This window comes from Carassius carassius, chromosome 23 (assembly GCF_963082965.1).
Source record: "Carassius carassius chromosome 23, fCarCar2.1, whole genome shotgun sequence".
Taxonomy (NCBI): Eukaryota; Metazoa; Chordata; class Actinopteri; order Cypriniformes; family Cyprinidae; genus Carassius; species Carassius carassius.
Genome location: NC_081777.1, coordinates 22161043 through 22182403, shown reverse-complemented (window position 1 = coordinate 22182403; position 21361 = coordinate 22161043). Strand labels below are relative to the sequence as shown.

Here is a 21361-nt window from a genome sequence, read left to right as displayed (position 1 = left end):
GGAATGAGTTCATCTTTTCAGAATTCCCTGGATTAGAGGGGATGAAAAAGACAGGGATGTGGGCCTGTAGTTTGGTGGGAAGAGATGACAAGCTGCTGTTTTTCCTCTCGATCTTTCTCTCACTTTGGATTTGCCCAGAGCTCTATGGACGTGTGTTTACCCCGAGGCGGTTCCTTTCTTGACTTTTCTCCTCCCTGCATGGTGCTTTTAAAAGCATTAGTGGATAATTACATAGCATCGCCATTGAAATCAACCCCCTTTTGTGTACTTCAAGTTAATTACCTCCAACTCACCCCAAATGATTTTTTTTTGGTGTGGTGGAGTGTGTTTGTGAGCATATCCTACAAATCTCTTTTTCTTGTAGTCGTTTCACCTTATGTGAAGTCTCGCTCCTGTGCATCTAGAAAAAAAGTAACGCGAGACATTGTTTGAAATACAATATGATCAATGTATGGTCCACATTTTTTCATGCATAATTCATTTTATACCATTCCTGTTGTCTTTGCTTATAATAAACTGCCTAAACACAATGGGTCAAATACATGAAACAGCTTAACACTAAGTTAACAACACAGTTTGTTCACTAAGCACCTGCAATATAACCAGGTGCACATATAATATACTTATATTTTAAGAGCACTTTTTATGTTTTTGAAAGAAGTCTCTTATGGTCACCAATGCTGCATTTATTTAATTTAAAACATCAGTAAAAACAGTACTAATGTGAAAAATATTACAATAAAAAAGAACTGTTTTCTATGTTAATATATTTTATATTGTCATTTATTGAAAATTTTTAATAGCCATTTCTAAAGTCTTCAGTGTCACAATCATACTAATCTCAAGAAACCTTTCTTACTATTATCGATATTGAAAACATCTGGGCTGCTTATTTTTTTAAGACCAAAACCAGCTTTGAACGCTACAGGTACAGGACTTTTAAAATAGGACTGACAACAGTCAAATGAAATTATAAAAACTATATTTTGCCCCATTCAAACATTGTAAAATAGTTAATATACAAACGACTGTGACTGTAAATCGGCTGAATCCTTGCACTGTTGCTTGACAGCCGTAAACAACCACACAATTGTTCTTAACAACACCCCTTAATAACACTCTATTCCTCGTCTTGACTTGTCTGGGGAACATCCATCTCTATATTTTTCTCATTACTCTACGTTTCTTCATTGCATGTGTAAATAACCTAAAACGGTCCTGCCCACTAATGGCCACACACTGTATATATATCACAAATCCGTCCAGTCCAACATAGACTGTTTTGTCTTTTGATGTGAATGTGACCGTCTGGCCTGGGAACGGACTGTGAATTGCATGTTTACCTTACTGATCGAGTAGCACGTCCACCAGAGCATTATGACCAAGCTCTGAATTTCAAAGGAAATACCTTTGTGGCTGTCTAGCTGAGCGTGTGTGCGTGTTTTTTTCATTTCAAGCTTTCAAGGGGCTAGTATTTGTCTGAAAACTAAATATCAATAGGGACTAAATAAAAGACTTTAGCCTTCTGACAAAGTAACCTTTGGTCTCACAGTCTTCTTAAGCTCTTACTTTGTAAGTCAACAAGGCCCTTGCCGTTGTTTGAACTCAGCTGGCCATGTTTGCTTTCCTTTGAGCGGTTTACTACTCTAATATAATCTTTTCCTCGAGCAACTGGTGCATTTTTGACCAATTTTGCACCAGCATGTTTGTGAATCTTTGTGTTTTTTCAGTCGTTCTGTCTGAGCTCGGGAAGGGGTCAGACGCAGCCATCCCCTTGGAGCCGCTGACAGCGTGTGTCTCCAAGGAGATTGACACCGACGGAGACAGTTTTGAGAATATAATAACATACTCTACCTTTCTAATGGGTAAACTGAGCTGTTGAAAGGTGCTGGGGTTAAACGAACGCAGAGAAGTGTAATTGCTCCCAGCTTTTGTCTTCCACCCCTCGTGAAGTATGTCCTGGTGCTTCGAAAGAGAGAGAAAAACTGAAGAATTCTGAGGCGTTCTCACTTTAGTTAGCACTTTGTCTGCCGTCATTATCTGTACTCAAAGTGATGGGCCCACAGAACTTAAGTGTCGTTAACTAACACTGAACTGTTGCTGAGTCATGAAGGTACAGGAGTTTAGATGTCCACCGCCTTTGAACTAACACCTACTCTCTGCAGTTGATAGCCTAAATGAGGTTTATTATACTAAAGTTCCATCATTGGCTGTGATCAGAGCCGCAGTGCCGTCCGTCTGTCTGTCTTCCCTGGTCTGAGTAAGACTGCATTTCTAGCTCTGGCGGCTTGTCAGAGGCTCTTCACAGCTTCATGAGTGAGGCCTCCAGGGAAGGGGAAGACAGGAACTCTGTATCCTGCTTGTTGTGCGCTTGCTGATGTGCATTTTCAAGCCCCTACCTGAACACATGCATGCACACCCAAACGCTGCCATGCAGTGGGCCGAATTTGTTTCTTGAGTTGGAGTGCGCAGATAAATGGCCCGATGAAGCACAGGATGATGCAGAGATGACAGACATTGTGCAATATGAATATTTAGCAAGGAAAACTTTCTAATGGCTGCTTGAGTAGCTTTGTTATATTGTGCATCATCAGTGTTGGGGAAAGTTTCTTTTAAAAGTAATGTATTACAATATTGCTTTACTCCCTAAAAAAGTAAGTAATTACATTACTTAGTTACTTTTTATGCAAAGTAATAAGTTACATTACTTTTGCATTACTTTCGCATTACTTTTTAAATATGAACAGGGCTTAAATGTTTTTAATATAAAAAGTTCTATTTATAGCAAATGTAAAAGCCCTTTCACACAAAAAAATGAATAAACCTCAGGCTGAAGGAAAAGTAAATACACGTCTGTACAGTAGAACACAGGAGAAGGTTCAACACTCTTCAGCAATAAAAAAACAACAAAAAAACAATGAAGCACAATTGTTAATTTATCAAAAGTAATTTTTGTTTATTAGTATGGTTGAACTGGATCATCAAAGGTCAGCAGCAAAGACATTAGTTAATAAAATGGGATTAGATACATTTGTGATATTTAACATATTTAATTATTGCAGGTTTGCGTCCTATTCTGAGTTTGCATTTCACTGTTTTAATTAATTTTGATGAATACTAAATACATTTTTTGCCTCTGTAATTCTCCCGATATGGGGACAGGAGACTTGTCAGTCAATAAATAGGAAAACAAAGTAACTGGCGTTACTTTTTTGAAAAAGTAAATCAGATATTTTCTTGTAAATTAAAAAGTAATGCGTTACTTTACTAGTTACTTGAAAAAAAGTAATATGATTACATAACTCGCATTACTTGTAATGTGTTACCCCCAACACTGTGAATAATTTTATATATCTTTTTCAGAGTGTCTATTTACACTAAGTGCAATTAGCCCGCTTTGTTGGCGGCTATCAAAGAACAGCTCCAGTGATCGACCCGAATTCGAATCCACCTTTTGCCAAACTCATTCTATCATCTATCACATCAGAAAGGCATTTTTTTTTCAGTAATAATGAAGGAAAATAATCGAAAAGTTGAAAATGAAGTATGGAGTAGGGTTAGGGTTAGGTGTAGGTAGCACTTTATTGTCACAAGAAGTCAGCATTCGTTTAATAATTTTAGTCAAACATAATTTAAAGTCAATACTTTATTATTGCATACTGTTTCATAATGCATTACAATAGTGAGGTGCAGATATTTGCCACTGTTTGCAATAAGTAGTCTAAATAGCAGAAAATCCTGCTATTTTTACATAGTGTAAATAGAAGCTATGGCTGTTTGCACTTAGTGTAAATAGAGTATTGCTAAGAAAATGTTATTTTTGCTTAGTGTAAATAGCATCTAATTTCTATTTACACTTAGTGTAAATATCATCTGTCGCTATTTAAACAGTGCAAATAGCCACTGCCTATATTTTTTTTAAGAAAATGAATACAATAATAAATAATAAAATATCTAAATCTATTTAATTATATACTTTACATAAATTTAATTATAGCTATTAATGCATTGCATCCAAAAAGCTTTGTACTTATTTAAGTTATTAAGTTAATATTAAGTTAAATGTATGCATATACAAGTATATTTGGCATTGGGGTAAAACATTTTTTTTAATTAGTTTTAGATGTTTAATTATGTTTTCTTCAGTACAAAATATACACATTTATATGTTGTCATTTATATAATGTTATAATTTACATATAACAAAATAAATGCAATATATATAATATAGGTAAATGTTAGCAAAAATTGGCAAAACATTGAATAATCCAGTTGAGTAAGTTTAAGTAAAGACTTAATGTATTGTTTTATGGGTTTTCACAATGTTTAGAAATTTTTTTTTTATGTAAAATTAACCGAATAAATAAAAACTACTTGATGTAAACGATTTTATTTATGTTTTGCAATTAGGTCACTAGCTGGTGGACATATTCCAAAATTCTGCTAAATGCATAAATTTAATTGCAGAAAACATTTTGAACATCTTAAGCAGATTTGAACACTGGTAGGTGATTTGTAGCTGGTCCAGGATGGTCTGAAAGCATCTACCATGTTCCAATCTTAGACTGGATTTTTCAGCAGGGAGTGTAAAGGAAGAGTAAATCTGCAAAACAAAGAGATGGCACTGGCTGGATTTGAGTTCTAAGATTCTAATGAGTTTGCCTGATTACTTCTCTTCCTTCCCTGTCTCCTTTTCTACTGACACACACTCACACGGCACCGCTCAGGCGAGAAAAGCCCAAAATACACACTCCTCTCTCAAACACAAACATTGGCTGATATTCTCTTCAGCTCTAATATACTTAAAACACATGAACACACATGCACAACACCCTCAGGAAAAGGGCCGGTCTCTGGGCTGAGAAATGTTAGCTCCCAAGCTAAACATTAAATAGATTATTAACCTTTCATCTTTGCACCTCTGTTTAAACCCACAGAACAGGCAGCGCAGACTCAACCACCCCCTTTCTGTCTCCCTCTGGCTCACATTAGAATGGGGGGTATTAATCATATCACAGCACTTCTATGTTAGACGGCCATGTGAAACTTCCTGCCGCATTGTTTCATTTTCTGCATCTCATTGATTTAGGTATAAGTTCAAATTCAGCCCTGATTAGGCAGCATAGCTGGAAGCATGTCTTCCTGTATCCTTTCCATTGACCTAACATAAAGCCATGTTTTAACATAGAGAACAATCTGCAAGACAAGATCTGCATGATTATTATGATTTATTCACACCATTCTCCATGAAGTGTTTTTGGATGAAAACGGCCAGCGCAATGGTTTCATTAGACCATTCCAGCAGAAAAACCACCTTGCAAGAGGATGTAATGTTAACACGCAGGAGCCCAGCACAAGGGGCCATTTCATTAAAGAAAAGTGTGTTTAAAATTGGTCCTGATTCCACACGTCTAAACAGTTGTGCTTGAATGGGCAGTAGTTGTCCTATAATACATTTCTTTCTTTTATTTATTTTGTGTTTTTGTGTTTGTGTTGATCGTCTATCTTGGCACTGGTGAAAGGATAGCTCATCCAACAATGCAAATTCTATCAATATTTATTCCTCTTCAACCTGATGAACACAGAATACAAAATTAGACCTTTGAAGAATCGTTTTGCACTTCTCTTATACAACAAACAAATAGGTTCATACTGACCCTACAGGACTTTTAAAATATATTCCAAGTTTTCAAAGGCCTTGCAATTTCTCTGTTTGAGTAACGTACCAACATTTTTCAAAGTCTTTTTTTAATTTTTTTACCAAAGTCTTTTTTTACTTATTCAGGCTGTCAAATTAAATATGGCACTATTTGGGCACCAGACATACAATAACTAATAACATTACATACATTATTGATGAGTGATGGTATTGATGTTTCATGTTATTGTTGTGCTACCAGTGAGTCAGTAATCTCTTACATTTTTGCTAGTGATGCACAGAAATAAAACCAAAGCTGTAAATAAACTTTAATGTAATTGTGACGAGTGGGGCGGGGCCGAGGGACATGGGAGCGAGGCCGGGGGAGTGATTGGAGATGAACTACACCTGTTCGTCCCACCGGTCTCGAGGCCCATGGAGGAGATGGAAGGATATAAAACTGGAGCGACGACAGTGAAGGACGAGAGAGGACCAGGCCTGGGCTTTTAGGAAGGACGAGAGAGGACCAGGCCTGGGCTTTTAGTTGTGTTTTGGTTTTTATTTTATGCGCACCAGTCGTCCGTGAGGGGCTGGTGCGCTGTTTTGTGTTTATTTTGTTATTAAAATGTTTTTAATTGTCCGCCGGTTCCCGCCTCCTTCTTCCGGATGAATATGAAGGGTGATATCGTTACAGTGGTGCCGAAGCCCGGGAGAAGGAGGGACGCGCTGCTGAAGATCCCTCGCCGCTGTGGTGAATCCGCGGTGCCATCGAGCTGGCGAGGAGTGTGCCGCCATGGACGCTCGAGGCGGTGGACTGGAGCGAGTTGCCGGGGACGGGCGAGCTCGCTACCGGCCGCCCACGATGTGGAGAGACGGCTGCCGTCCGTGAGGGAGCGGAGGAGTCGGCGCCGTTCGCCAGGTGGCCGGAGCCTGCTGCCTCCGCCGGAACGGGGAGGAGCAGGGAACGGGGGACTCCTGCCGGCTGCCCAAAACCGGAGGAGCCGTCGCCGTCCACCGGGCGGCGGAGGAGTGTCGTGCCGTCCGCCGAGGGCCGTCCAGTGCCACCGCCAGGCACCGCGGAGGAGATCACCCAGCTGGTGGAGGGCCGAGCAGCGGTGCGTCTGGGAACCGGAATTTTTTTTTTTTTTTTTTCCTCTCTCCCCTCTCTCGTCTCTGTCGCTCCTCCTTCCATCTCCTTTTCTCTCGCCTCGCCTGTCCTACCCCCAGGTTCCCGCAGGTCCCCGGGAGCGGCCCCCCCGGAGGGAGGGGGGGGGGGAGTAGAGCGCAGTCTCGGGAGTACCCCCCGGCCTGCGAGGGGCGATGGGGGTATGTGACGAGTGGGGCGGGGCCGAGGGACATGGGAGCGAGGCCGGGGGAGTGATTGGAGATGAACTACACCTGTTCGTCCCACCGGTCTCGAGGCCCATGGAGGAGATGGAAGGATATAAAACTGGAGCGACGACAGTGAAGGACGAGAGAGGACCAGGCCTGGGCTTTTAGTTGTGTTTTGGTTTTTATTTTATGCGCACCAGTCGTCCGTGAGGGGCTGGTGCGCTGTTTTGTGTTTATTTTGTTATTAAAATGTTTTTGATTGTCCGCCGGTTCCCGCCTCCTTCTTCCGGATGAATATGAAGGTTGATATCGTTACAGTAATGTTTAACTTTAATGTGATGTTTACATATCAATTTTTCAGCCGAACAAATTTTACTTGCTGCTCTTGGATCTTTTTTCGCCATCCGGAAGTTTACCCATTGCAGCTTATCCACATTGTCTCCATAAAGTAAATTCTTTACACATTATTGCAGTATCGATTACTAATGATTAATGATTACGGCCCTATTTTTACGTTTGCCGAAATTTCAGTACATCACTAATATACAACCCGAATTCCGGAAAAGTTGGGACGTTTTTTAAATTTTAATAAAATGAAAACTAAAAGACTTTCAAATCACACAAAGGACACGGCGTCCGTGATTTCCAACAAGAATGTCAAATTTGGACTCGTCTGACCATAAAACACTATTCCACTTTGAAATAGTCCATTTTAAATGAGCCTTGGCCCACAGGACACGACGGCGCTTCTGGACCATGTTCACATATGGCTTCCTTTTTGCATGATAGAGCTTTAGTTGGCATCTGCTGATGGCACGGCGGATTGTGTTTACCGACAGTGGTTTCTGAAAGTATTCCTGGGCCCATTTAGTAATGTCATTGACACAATCATGCCGATGAGTGATGCAGTGTCGTCTGAGAGCCCGAAGACCACGGGCATCCAATAAAGGTCTCCGGCCTTGTCCCTTACGCACAGAGATTTCTCCAGTTTCTCTGAATCTTTTGATGATGTTATGCACTGTAGATGATGAGATTTGCAAAGCCTTTGCAATTTGACGTTGAGGAACATTGTTTTTAAAGTTTTCCAATTGTTGTTGTCCAACAATTGTTTTACGCAGTCTTTCACAGATTGGAGAGCCTCTGCCCATCTTTACTTCTGAGAGACTTTGCTTCTCTAAGACAAAGCTTTTATAGCTAATCATGTTACAGACCTGATATCAATTAACTTAATTAATCACTAGATGTTCTCCCAGCTGAATCTTTTCAAAACTGCTTGCTTTTTTAGCCATTTGTTGCCCCCGTGCCAACTTTTTTGAGACCTGTAGCAGGCATTAAATTTTAAATGAGCTAATTAAGTGGATAAAAGTGTAAAATTTCTCAGTTTAAACATTTGCTACGTTATCTATGTTCTATTGTGAATAAAATATTGGCTCATGTGATTTGAAATTCCTTTAGTTTTCATTTTATTAAAATTTAAAAAACGTCCCAACTTTTCCGGAAATCGGGTTGTAATACAGCTTCAGAAGACAGAAAATATAGCGCACAAATCCTGTTTGGAGCACAACAGACTTGGTCACTGTGAACTGTTGCTATATGAAAAATCTTAATAAAGATTCTTAAACTCTCCTGTGCTTCTGTTTCACCCAGAAAACGAACAGCATACAGGTTTAAAATGACAGGAGGGTGAATAAGTGATGTCAAAAGTTTCATTTTTTAATGAATTTGTTCGACCCTGAATGAACAGATCTGGCCCTTAAAATCTCCCTGCCAATAGCCTCTCAGGAGCGAAATAATGGCATCACTCAATGTGCAAGTTAATCTGAGCTGATAGCGTGAAGCCTGAGGGGTCAGGGGTTCACAAACTTGTGCTTAGTTGTCAGGGAGCTGAAAGCTGTCCCCAGGCCCACAGCAGGAGTTGGCAGGGAGGGGACGCTCCCTCTCCACCCAAGCCATCACCACCATCACCCACCCACAGGAATGTGGAGGAGGATAGAGACGGGGAGGGAGTTGTCGCCGGATATGAGCTCATAGCTTTTCCACAAATGCTTTCTCCCCGGATCAAGAAAGAGTGGGCAGAAATGCACACAATGTGTGGGGCATTGTACTTGGAAACGTTTGAGAGTGTGTGTGGCTGAGATAGACACGTATTGATGGAGCTGTAACTCACTCAGGGTTTAGCACCAAATGGAAGTCTGCAGACAGACTCCTAAGCCATGAAAGTGAATTAAATGAGCTGATTTAAAGGGTGTTTGGCTGCTCTCTATAATGTGTGCATTGCAGGTATGCATGTGTTTTGGAGCATAAAATCTTCAACTGAAGTATTTTTTAATGTCAAATAAAAAATTTAATTTTGGTTTGTGGGCAATTGTTTTGTTCTTAATTTCCCACCCTCAGCTGTGCTTTTGCATTCAGTATACAAGTAAACAACTAATGAATTAAGTTTTGAAGTAGCGCCCTCTTGAGGAAGCACATGACAATGCAGCATTCAACTCCACATAATAAACCATCTTTCTGGTTTTCTAAATGTTTTAATTTTATCTGCTTGTATTTTTTACTAACAGACCCATTCTATTTTGTTGTTTCAGATGCCAGTCTGTCACCTGACGCCCCCAAGCAGAGTCATTGGTGTAACGTTGCATACTGGGAGCATCGGACAAGAGTGGGCCGCCTCTACATGGTGTATCAGCCCGCTGTCAGCATTTTCTATGACCTACCTCAAGGCACGGGCTTCTGCCTCGGCCAGCTGAGCCTGGACCAGCGTAGCAGCACTGTGCAGCGGACGCGCAGCAAGATCGGCTATGGCTTGCTCCTCAGCAAAGAGCCAGACGGAGTCTGGGCCTACAATCGCAGCCAGCACCCAATCTTCGTCAACTCACCTACCCTGGACGTACCGGGGAGCCGTAGTTTGGTGGTGCGCAAGGTGATGCCCGGCTACTCCATCAAAGTGTTTGACTACGAACGCTCGTCCATGCTCAGGCAGGGGGCTGAGTCCGAGCTGCTAGACGGACCGTATGACCCGAACAGTGTGCGCATTAGCTTCGCGAAAGGCTGGGGCCCTTGTTACTCCCGCCAGTTCATCACTTCCTGCCCGTGCTGGCTCGAGATCCTCCTCAACAACCACAGATAACACATACACACATGGACTCAATAGTGTTGAGAGACTTTTGGACTCCACAGACTATCCCAAATATCATCTACTTAGATTTAATATAAAGTTTTATATGTTATAAGAAATATATATTATACTTGTAAATACTGGAGTCATTTTTACGATGTAATTATTTATGTATGGTGCAATGTGTACATGGACAAGAGGAAAAAAACGGGAAATGCACTTTGGCTTATATATTATATATATAAATATCTATAAAGATAAAGAATCTTTCAATACCAATTTGAATAATTATACAGCAAAAAAAGGAAAAGCCTGGTTTTGGTGTATAGTTTTCATATACTATTAATATCCAGATGAAAAGCTAACACCGTTCACACATTGATAATAAAGTATTCGCATAATATTGCTGTGCTTTCTGTCTCTCACTTACCCTTTTTTTACCCATAAAAATATTTGCTTCTAAATGCTTATTTTAACATGAAAAAGAAGCTAATGTGAATGGAATAAAAGGGGTTTTCACAGCGATATCATTTTGGTTTCTTCAAAGCACATTTAACTGAATATGTTTCAAAGAACCTTTTTTTTCTCAGTGTGAAAACATCTAAAGAACCATTTTCCACTATAAAGAACATTTTGTATAATGACAAGTTTCAATGGATACTAAAGGTTCTTTGTTGAACCATAGATGCCAATAAATAACATTTATTTTTTAAGTGTAAACTATCAACTTCATCTGATACAAGGCTTTGTGTCTTACTGCATCCTCAATTATATTTTTCATGGTGTCCTAACCAGATGTGACTTTTTCCAGACACCATTCTGGGAAGCCCTGACCACCATGAAATCTGATTGGTCGAAAAATCCCGTTCTGCATTACGTTCTGTAAAAATGTCTCTGATTTGCTATCTAATGTAATTTTGTAAAGTTGCTTCTCGCTGGTAACGTTGTGCCTGGTTAGGACGTGATGTTTCACACAACCTGCTAATGAAACAAACCATCGACGTGGAAGTGAAAAGAAATCCATGCTATTGAAACTAAGTTTTCAAACTGGGGCTTTGGGCATTGGCTGTCATTCAAAAAATTGTTCAAACCTCTGGAATTAACATTTTGAAACCGAGGGAGGTCGTTTCGGTGGCCCAAAGTTATTTTAGGCATCAATCTCCCATTTCGCTCCAGAGCCAAGCTCACATCTACACGTTGGTTGAGAGGAGGTTACAGCCAGAGTTCCTTGAGGTCCTTGAGAGCCTTGCTGGCCGTTGTTGAAGAGAAAGGAGGAGTTTATCTGAAGATGATGTATCCTCAAGCATGGCTTCCTCTCTGCTCAGTCCCTGCAGCTCCTCACCAACTAGCATCCACAGCGTCCGTGGTCAGTGGTTTATGGGACCAGCTGCACTTCTTTCTTCTGCAACGAGAGGAGGTGATGGCTCCCGTCCCAGTGCATTGATATATCTCCATGAATGCACATTGCAAAACCAAGACCTTTAAAAGAAAGTATGTGCAGGCCAGTAAACTACTTCCAAGGTGGATGTGGTAGGGCTGGCTTCCTTTCTAATTGTGGGTGTTGGTTGTCAGAGTCACTGGGGGAGAGGAGGAGGGGGCTGAGGACTAACCTTCCCAAAGCCAGTTTGAAAACAAAAAACAACATTCTGGTCCACGCAGGCAAACAATGCGCTGAGATTGTGGACTGGAAATTTTACAGTGCTGTAAACAAAGGGATGCGCAACACTGGAGGTATTGCAGAAACGGCTTTGCCATCTCACACCGAGAGCAAAGCTCTTTCTCCCTATTCGGTGTCTGCCGCCAGCCCCGTGCCGAGTTCAAACGGCCCAGAGGAGTGGCTTCTCTAACTGCAACTGGGGGCCATTATCCTGCTCCTTTGTGTCTGCTTTATGGGAAGAGAGCCCGGATCACCACTCGGGGAGGAACTGGCAGACTATTATACTGGGCAGGGCTAGGCCTGAGACACATAGTACACAGATTACACAAGGCACCTCAGTGGGTACAAAAGGGGGCCTAATTAGACCAGGCCTGGGTGAGGTCCAGAGAAATAGCGAGAACAAGAGCTACCAGGCCTGGGAACGCACAGCTCCAGCGTGGAGTGAGTAAGAGAGAGAAAAAGAAAAAGCAGGATGAAAAACGGAAAAGCCATGTAAGCAGCTTTGCGAGTGTGCCACTACCTCGGGGATGGTATTGATTAACAGGGTTTCAGAGCGTTCTCGCTGCCAAAGATGTCTTAAGCTGCTATGAACTAGTGTGGGCCAAGCTGGCCATTTTTTTTGGGCCCTGTAAATGTACAGTTCAGTGGCCTTTGCGCCTCACGAAAGTTCTTTTAGAATGTCCTTTCTCCTTCTGAGGCTCGTGTCTCTCTAAAGGAGACATGTTTAATTTTCCTGCTTCTCCGATCTTCTTTACTCTGAAAAAGACCCTGATAATTTCACACATTTCCCTTTAGCATTTGAGAAAATAAGTTAATGATGTTTTAATGATAAACTGATTGAAGACTTCAATGAAACAAAACTGAGATCTGATAACTGAGGAAAAAAAGAAAAGAAAAAAAACTGAGCTTTAAATGAGAAACATCTGAGCAGTGAAATATACTTCTGAATCTTAATTTTCACTCTTGACAAAGACCTGGTTTTCCTAATGAAAATGACTGCTTTGATTGTGTAGACATGCTAAAAGCAGATTTTGTCAGCGTTTAGGAGTGCCCTAGCATATAGCTTAAAACTATAACACACATGGACTAAAAGCCAAAAGAACTCTGATTTTGATGCCATTAGGTCTTTAACAGCCAGATTTCTAGCATGATTCTACGTTTAAATAATTCCTAAAGTCTCAAAAAGTGAGTGTCTTTAAAGTGTTCATGCTTGCTCTTGAATGTCCCGAGTCTGCATCTGACTAAATTTTTAAGCATAGCTAGGACGCTTTGTGATTATGACATGCTTCTTGCCAAACCCTCAATGAATTCCATAGGCCGCAGAGTTCAAGATGCTCTCCCTCCATGAGTCTTCTCCCCAGTTGCATACAGGGTAATTACTGCTAAACACTAAAAGTGGACTTTCTTTTGTCACAAATCATCCAGAAAGTCAACTGAAATGATGACAAGAGAAGTCTTGGTCTGGTTTTTGTTGAAGCTTATTCCAGAATCGCCCCCACGAAACGACCATCTGAACAAACCAACCACAATTAGTTTTGTTTTTATTATGTGTGCAGCCTGGAATGCAATATTTCTGGAACCCTTTTTTACGCGTTTTTCTCCTGATCCTGAATTTTAGCATCTCTTCCCCAGGTGCAGGCGGTTGCCTTTAATCTTATGCATTAGTCAGTTGCACTGATGAGAACTTATAATTTTATACTTCTAAAGTGATATTTAAAAGGTTCCCACAGTACCCACCCAAGTTTGTCTTTCTATAAACTAAACAATGGCTTAGACTCACATTATGACTCACCTTGTCCTGTGCCATCTTTCACAGAAGTGCATTTTGCCTTACATCTATGTAAACCAGTGTAATGATATCAACCTTCATATTCATCCGGAAGAAGGAGGCGGGAACCGGCGGACAATCAAACAACATTTTAATAAAGGAAAATAAACCCAAAACAGCGCACCAGCCCCTCACGGACGACTGGTGCGCATAAAATAAAACCAAAACACAACTAAAAGCCCAGGCCTGGTCCTCTCTCGTCCTTCACTGTCGTCGCTCCAGTTTTATATCCTTCCATCTCCTCCATGGGCCTCGAGACCGGTGGGTCGAACAGGTGCAGTTCATCTCCAATCACTCCCCCGGCCTCGCTCCCATGTCCCTCGGCCCCGCCCCACTCGTCACATACCCCCATCGCCCCTCGCAGGCCGGGGGGTACTCCCGAGACTGCGCTCTACTCCCCCCCCCCCCCTCCCTCCGGGGGGGCCGCTCCCGGGGACCTGCGGGAACCTGGGGGTAGGACAGGCGAGGCGAGAGAAAAGGAGATGGAAGGAGGAGCGACAGAGACGAGAGAGGGGAGAGAGGAAAAAAAAAAAAAAAAATTCCGGTTCCCAGACGCACCGCTGCTCGGCCCTCCACCAGCTGGGTGATCTCCTCCGCGGTGCCTGGCGGTGGCACTGGACGGCCCTCGGCGGACGGCACGACACTCCTCCGCCGCCCGGTGGACGGCGACGGCTCCTCCGGTTTTGGGCAGCCGGCAGGAGTCCCCCGTTCCCTGCTCCTCCCCGTTCCGGCGGAGGCAGCAGGCTCCGGCCACCTGGCGAACGGCGCCGACTCCTCCGCTCCCTCACGGACGGCAGCCGTCTCTCCACATCGTGGGCGGCCGGTAGCGAGCTCGCCCGTCCCCGGCAACTCGCTCCAGTCCACCGCCTCGAGCGTCCATGGCGGCACACTCCTCGCCAGCTCGATGGCACCGCGGATTCACCACAGCGGCGAGGGATCTTCAGCAGCGCGTCCCTCCTTCTCCCGGGCTTCGGCACCACTGTAATGATATCAACCTTCATATTCATCCGGAAGAAGGAGGCGGGAACCGGCGGACAATCAAACAACATTTTAATAAAGGAAAATAAACCCAAAACAGCGCACCAGCCCCTCACGGACGACTGGTGCGCATAAAATAAAACCAAAACACAACTAAAAGCCCAGGCCTGGTCCTCTCTCGTCCTTCACTGTCGTCGCTCCAGTTTTATATCCTTCCATCTCCTCCATGGGCCTCGAGACCGGTGGGTCGAACAGGTGCAGTTCATCTCCAATCACTCCCCCGGCCTCGCTCCCATGTCCCTCGGCCCCGCCCCACTCGTCACAACCAGTAAGAACATTTATTATTATAAATTGCTCTTAATTTTTTAAGTCTTAATTGACTTCTTTAAGGTCTTTTAAATTTTTTTTATGTCAAACTGTTCTCTTTTTTCCTCAAATTAAAAAAATAGACCCAATTTAGATCATTGCTAACATACAGTAAGAAAATTTTCTTTACATACAGTAAACACAAATAATGTATGTAGCATTGCTTTGATAATTTAGTCTCAAACATAACTAATCTTTGATTGCAGACTCTTCTATCTTGGCAAACATAACCACATTGTGAGATGCTGATGAAATCTCTTCTAAAACTCTAGAGAAGACAACAGAACAATGTTGGTGTCCATTTACTATTTTATGAAAGAATAAAAAATATTTTATGTTCAGCCAGCACTTGGGTGAATATATGATGACAGAATGTCACTTTTCCCTTGATTTTTTACTAGATCACAATACATGATGTGTTGAGAGAACTCCAGATGTGAAATAATATCAAGACGTCAGGTTTATTCTTGTAAAAATTGCCATTACACCACTCCCAGGTAATTCTAGGCTGTTATCAGAGTGTTTGATGATACAGCACTGGAATGTGTTCAGATGCTGTTTTATTGCATGCTGTCACATCCTGTGAATCACTCACTCTTTACACATCCATGATAAAACATAAGCTTAACAGAACAGCCTCATGTAGACTGTTTACTTCTCCTGCCTTTACAACCATGACAACTGTTCAACAGAATTGCACTGCACAAACTAGCAACCAAATTGTGTTGCTGCTCAAACTCCATGTTTACCTTTGACGGACAGGGAGCGGAGGAGCAGTTAGCAGCAGCTGCCTTATTACCGTACTGCACAGTAGCTGCTGCCGCAGTTGATGACCTGATCCAGCCCGGCACATCTGGCGCTGGCACAAACACACTGGCGTAATAGCACATTTGAAGGCGGGTGAGAGAGGAAGATTACATGGAGTGCCTGGAAGACTTCCTGCTTGCTCTTTCTTATGAGCGAGACCTGCGGAAGGCTTCTCACCTTGGCTCAGGGCGTTCTAATTACTTCAACAGCAGTTAGACGGACATGCATGCACACGCTTTTAAGCTTGATGGTTCAGGGATGTACAGAGCAGGAGATGAGACCACACTCAGGGTATTAAGAAAAGACAATGGCAGAGAAGTTCCCTCCCTTTCTGAAACATAAGATTGGATTAACATGCCTTGGTGTGGCTGAGGTCCATCATTCACACCCCAGATAATGGAGCATGATAAAAATGCCATCTTCCTATCATGTTGTTCTCTCTGAGTCTTATTTATGTTTTCTGACTTTCGAGAAATAGATTGGGCAACGAGTGTTGTTTAGTAGTACATTGGACAATATTATGACAATATCACCTCAGCTGTATATCAAAATGACCTTGCAGAGTTTCCTCCAAGAGGTGAAATGCGTGTGCTGAAAGCCTGAGGTGCTTTAGAGAGCATTGCAGCAGCAAAGTTCTTGCATTGCTCCCTCCCCCAACTCTGTAATTGCAGGGTTAAGAGGGGCCTCACTGACGTACACACAGGATTTATTTTAGTGAGTTTCCACAGAGCTTAAAAGAATGCCATAGCACACCCTCCACGCACACACATACAGAGAGTTTTGGGTCTAACCTGCAATAAATACAAATACACTCTCATTCCCCTGCATGCACTCACTCAGAAATACACACACACTCACACAGCCTTGGGCAAATTTCTGATAACATAAATCATCCAGTACATCTTCAGAGCCTTTACCTCAAAGTTCTCTTTAGACACAAACACACACAATAGGCCTTGTTTAGTTTTGCGGTTTCAGTTTGGCTGTTCACCAACCTTAAAGACCTTTGATAATTTATAGTCACTGCACAATTTCATTGAGAATATTTCCTTTAAAGAGCTTCCTTGTTAGTGCAAGCACTGATACAATGGGCTGGCTTTGTAAACTACTCAGATTTGTTTTTGGGGCGTTTTTGCATTTTAAAGACTTCCTCATTGTCTTCAGGTTCTATTTGAAAATGGAGCACATTAATTTGTTTTCTCTCTCTTAACACAGAGACGTTGTGCCTGATTCCACTACAATCTTCACTTTCAGCAGCATGTAGCCATGACAGTGGGCCTTGTCCCTACTGCTGAAACCTGGCCAAGACCCCCCTTTTTTTTGAAGAATGAGAAAGGCATTCCTTTTTCAGTTAACCCCTACGAAGGCTCCATTAAAATGGAATCAGACTTAAATTACTTTGTCAGTCCTTTTGTTTTAAAGAAAAGAAAGGTGGCTTTCCATATAGATGGTCCACCATGTGTTTAAGCAGATTTTGTGCATACAATATTATTAAATATTAATAAAGCATTCATTCTTTTTGACTAAAGGCCCATTCACAACAAGAACGATAACCATTTTGCTCCTCTGTGTCGGTATCAATGTAGTTGTGGTGTGGACTTCCTATTGTATAATTAAAACGATTACTAAACTTAATATTTATACTTTGATGGGCAGTTACATTCATACGTTATTTGAATGCAAGAGACCGGAAACGCAAGCTTATGCTAAAAAGCTTCAGATTTTGCTGCATTCCAAAGTTCAAGTTTGGGGAACCTGCGAATTCGTATTACGTGAAGACTTACGTGAACAGAATAATGATAAGTCTCTTTCGTTGCAGTTTCTGAATACATTTTGCATCCTCAAAGTTTAGTGTGACTGCGGCTTTAAGTTACTTAAAGACATTGCCGCGCATGTTATCAAGCAAATACAGAAAACAACGCTACAGAACAGAAGAAGTGAAGCTTGCACGGAAAGCCCTTATATGGTATGGTATGGCAAAGTTTATTACAAACAACTAAGTAGTTGTGTTCACGCACTCACTCATGTTGAGTAATCCAGATTCATCAACATAATCGGATCTAAGAACAAATTTATGTAAGGTTTGGTTGTGAATGTTTTCTGTGCACATATTTATCCAAGTACGAAATTATTAGTGAATGATTGAGGCCCAGTGTTTTGTTAGTTCTCTTAGCAATATTTTTTCTATATGGCATTACCATATTTAGCTGTGCTATTGAATAAGGGACAGAAGGCAGAATTTTAAGGCTTCATAAAGCGATACCTCTGTAAAAGCTCTTCTAACAGACAGGCAACTTAATTATCATGCCTTGTGCCTCCTTTAAACCTGAGAGTAATCCCAGAATGCATTGCAGAGGTTTTAGTCTAGATGGTTTTAGTCTTTTAGTCTAGTCTTAGATGGTTAGTGGTTTTAAAATGAAAGAGGAGTGCTGAATTAGCAAGTGTGTACTTGTAAGAGTAGAATGTAGTTTCAATATATTTTTTGTAAAATAATATAATCGATTTAACAAAGCAAAGCATCCATAAAAATAGTTAAAAATAATTTGAAGCATACAATTTTACCCCAAATTGTGTGTACTTATTAAGACTATTGCCTTCATTTAATGCCTTGTATTAAACTTATTTGTGAGTTGAGTCTCCTGCGGTGCAATTCGTATGACTCATTTCCAATTGTTGAATGTTCCAAATAAATGTACGCCTACACATGATCTGCCCACAGATTTTTGCACCCATCATTCATAACTTTCAATTTAGACAGCAGGAAACTCAGCTTAAGGATAGTTTACCCAAAAATAAAAATTTTATCATCATTTACTCACCCTCTTGTGGTTCCAAAACTGTATGAAGTCAATGGCTACCATCATACAGGTCTGGAACAACTTGAAGGTGAGTGAATGATGACAAATTTTTAATTTTTGGTTGAACTATCCCTTTAATTTTATATATTTTGCCAAATTTAAATGTCTGGTTGGCAGAATTAGATTTTCCTTCCAAATAAGTGCAGATTAACAAAAATGACTGTAGATTCTGACTAACCCTACATCATAATATGTCTACATCCAGAGTGAGAGAACAGTATGTGAGCTGAGCAATGTGTCTGAATTCATTGTATTCATAAGACAGTAGGCAAAAAGTACCCAGGTGACTTGCTACTTCCAGTGAGATACCTCTGATGGACACTTTACTATCCCATGCAGCCACAGGAGAGGATTTGTGAATGGCACTTAAGAGACTCAATTGACACTGTAGGTCACGTGACAGTGACAACAAATTTAGTATGTTTGAATTTTATTCATACTACAATTACACACATACATAGGGAAGACTGGGGTAAGATGGGCCAGTTTCAACTTATGTGGTCTTCAAGATAAGGCAAAATGAGGCAGAAGTATAATGAAAGTATCTAAAGTGACCCAAATCAGTGGGTAAGATGCCCCATCTGGATATAAACTGACCATCTAACTGAATTTGATTTAAACCCATGTAAAATTTTAAAGATAATTTACCTCTTTTAGAAACTAATTTAAAAATCAAGTTTCCTTTTACAAATGTACATTTCTTTTTTTAAAGCTAACGTAAACAACATAAAACCAACCGAATGAAGTTTCAATTTTAATCTTTAATTGTTTGCATTTCTGAAACACTATTTTGAACCCCAAAGTTGTAAGCTTCTCAAAAACAGACTAAACTGAGAGTTTGTTGAATACATTTAAATAACAACTGAATTAGAAAGAAGGAATAAATGTTACTAAAACTAATAAACATTTTCATCAAAATATTCTTGGCATGGTAGCTTTTCTGCAGTGTCAAACAGGCAATTAGGGACTACAAGTGGAAAGATATGATTATAAAGTGATGAAAAGCATCTTCTGGTTTAACCTAATTTCAGTGTCTTAAGGTGGGGTAAGTTGCTTACCTCACAGCATTTGGCTCTCTTTGCCTCATAGCTGCCATTTTGGAAAAAAAACTAGCTAGCTAATATTTAGCAAAATGATTTGCATGGTTTTATATGTTGCCAGTGAGTCTTTCAACTCAGTAGGTTTTGCAGTTTATGACTCGTTCTAAATTTGTCAATGTGGATTGTGGATACAGACAATGAAACAAAAATGAATGTAAATCACTCACAACTTACAATTTGTAAAAAAGCTTGTGAGGTCATTCTTTGATGCCCCTTTCTGCTGCTTATATTTGCCACAACATTCCCTCATGTCCCATTTGTTTTTATAAGGCATAGCATTCCGTGACTTTTGCCAATGTAATGCTACTTTAATTTGGGGTGAAGAAGCGGCTTTACTTTTATGCTGCTCTACCAGCCTGTCCCATCAGCAGTAAGAGAGAGTTTGTATTTTTTTTTTCAAGGGGGCCTATTAAACAGAAAATGTACAATGCTAACCACCTCTCTCTTTCTTTCTATCCCTCTCTTCTCCCTCCTAATATGTTCCATATTGTGAGTTTAAATAGGGTGGACTCAGGAAATGCAGTCACACTGGCTTGCCTTTCCAAGATTCCAGGCTGAGGTTTGGCCCAGTGTGGCGGTGGTTCTGCGTGCCCGGGCTCCTGGGCAAGCCTGTGTCGGGTTTCCTCCTCTTGGGAGAATAGGTGTCCACGTCGCCTGTTTTTGCTGGTTATAATGCAAAATAGTTTGTTCTCTGCTGCTGCTTCGCAATGCAATCCTTCTGCAAATTAGGTGCAGTTGTTCGACATTTCACAGGGTAATTGAAACCGTTATGGTAGCTTAGTGGTGTTGTGTTATACATAAAAATCTGCAAATAATTTTTGTTGCACGAGGTGTGAGAATGCTGCAGTAGTGTGTTCGTGCATGCACAAGATCATACCTTCCACTGCATATCCTAAAGATTCCTGTCTTCATTCTCAGAGAATCTGGAGAACTTCAAGAACACTTCAGCGGAGCAGAGGAGATCAGAGATGTTCTGTGAATACCTCCCTCTTTCTCTACTCCAGCTAATCAATCACAGAGCTTGGTTTGCTGCTGCCAAACATCTGAAGTGCTTCTTGCAGTGGAATTAGACAGAGCAGTGTTGTAGTTTTCATTCATGTCTTTATCTCGGGCTGTATCTCATGCAGAATTGCCCATGAGGAAAATGCCTCCCGGCTCTAAATAATATTCTTATTGTGGTTTTCAGCTCGGCTATTTGCAGCTTCACTCCAGAAAGAGTGTGCATATGTGTGTGCGCACAGAAGAGAAAAGGAGGTTTTGAGTCCTTCTCTGCAGAAAAAAAAATATGAGTGAATAGAATCAGCTTCAGCTTAGAGGTCAGGTTACACATTCCAGGGGCACACACTACTGCCTGTCTCCACACTAAAATACCTGTGTGCATTTGTGACTCTGTGTGTGTTCATTTGTGCACATACTTTTCATAAACAACTGCATTTCAGTACTCTGACGCACACACAGTATTCCTTTTCATAAATCCACAGACGTACACTCATTCCAGATATGATATCCAGCATATAATTACAGTATTGTAAGAGGTGAATTACCCTGCATTAGTCTGTGGAGGGATTTTTTTGTGCAGAAGACTTTGACATTTCTATGGGAGAGAATGAAGCTGGTATGAGGGCCAGGCTCCAGAGCAGTGCTGTGGAGAGGGGTAATGAGAGAGAGGAGCCCAGAAGCAG

At 41.3% G+C, this 21361-nt stretch overlaps 1 protein-coding gene across 1 annotated transcript in view; it reads left to right on the top strand.

The window, feature by feature from the left end:
- The window catches only part of LOC132101514 (mothers against decapentaplegic homolog 6-like), a 31472-nt gene extending 20986 nt beyond the window's left edge, over positions 1 to 10486 (top strand). Inside the window, exon 4 of the mRNA XM_059506544.1 lies at positions 9556 to 10486. Within this exon, the coding sequence (XP_059362527.1) occupies positions 9556 to 10097 (542 nt within the window). The 3' untranslated portion in view covers positions 10098 to 10486. The remainder of the gene's footprint in view (positions 1 to 9555) is intronic.
- The last annotated feature ends 10875 nt before the right edge of the window (positions 10487 to 21361 follow it).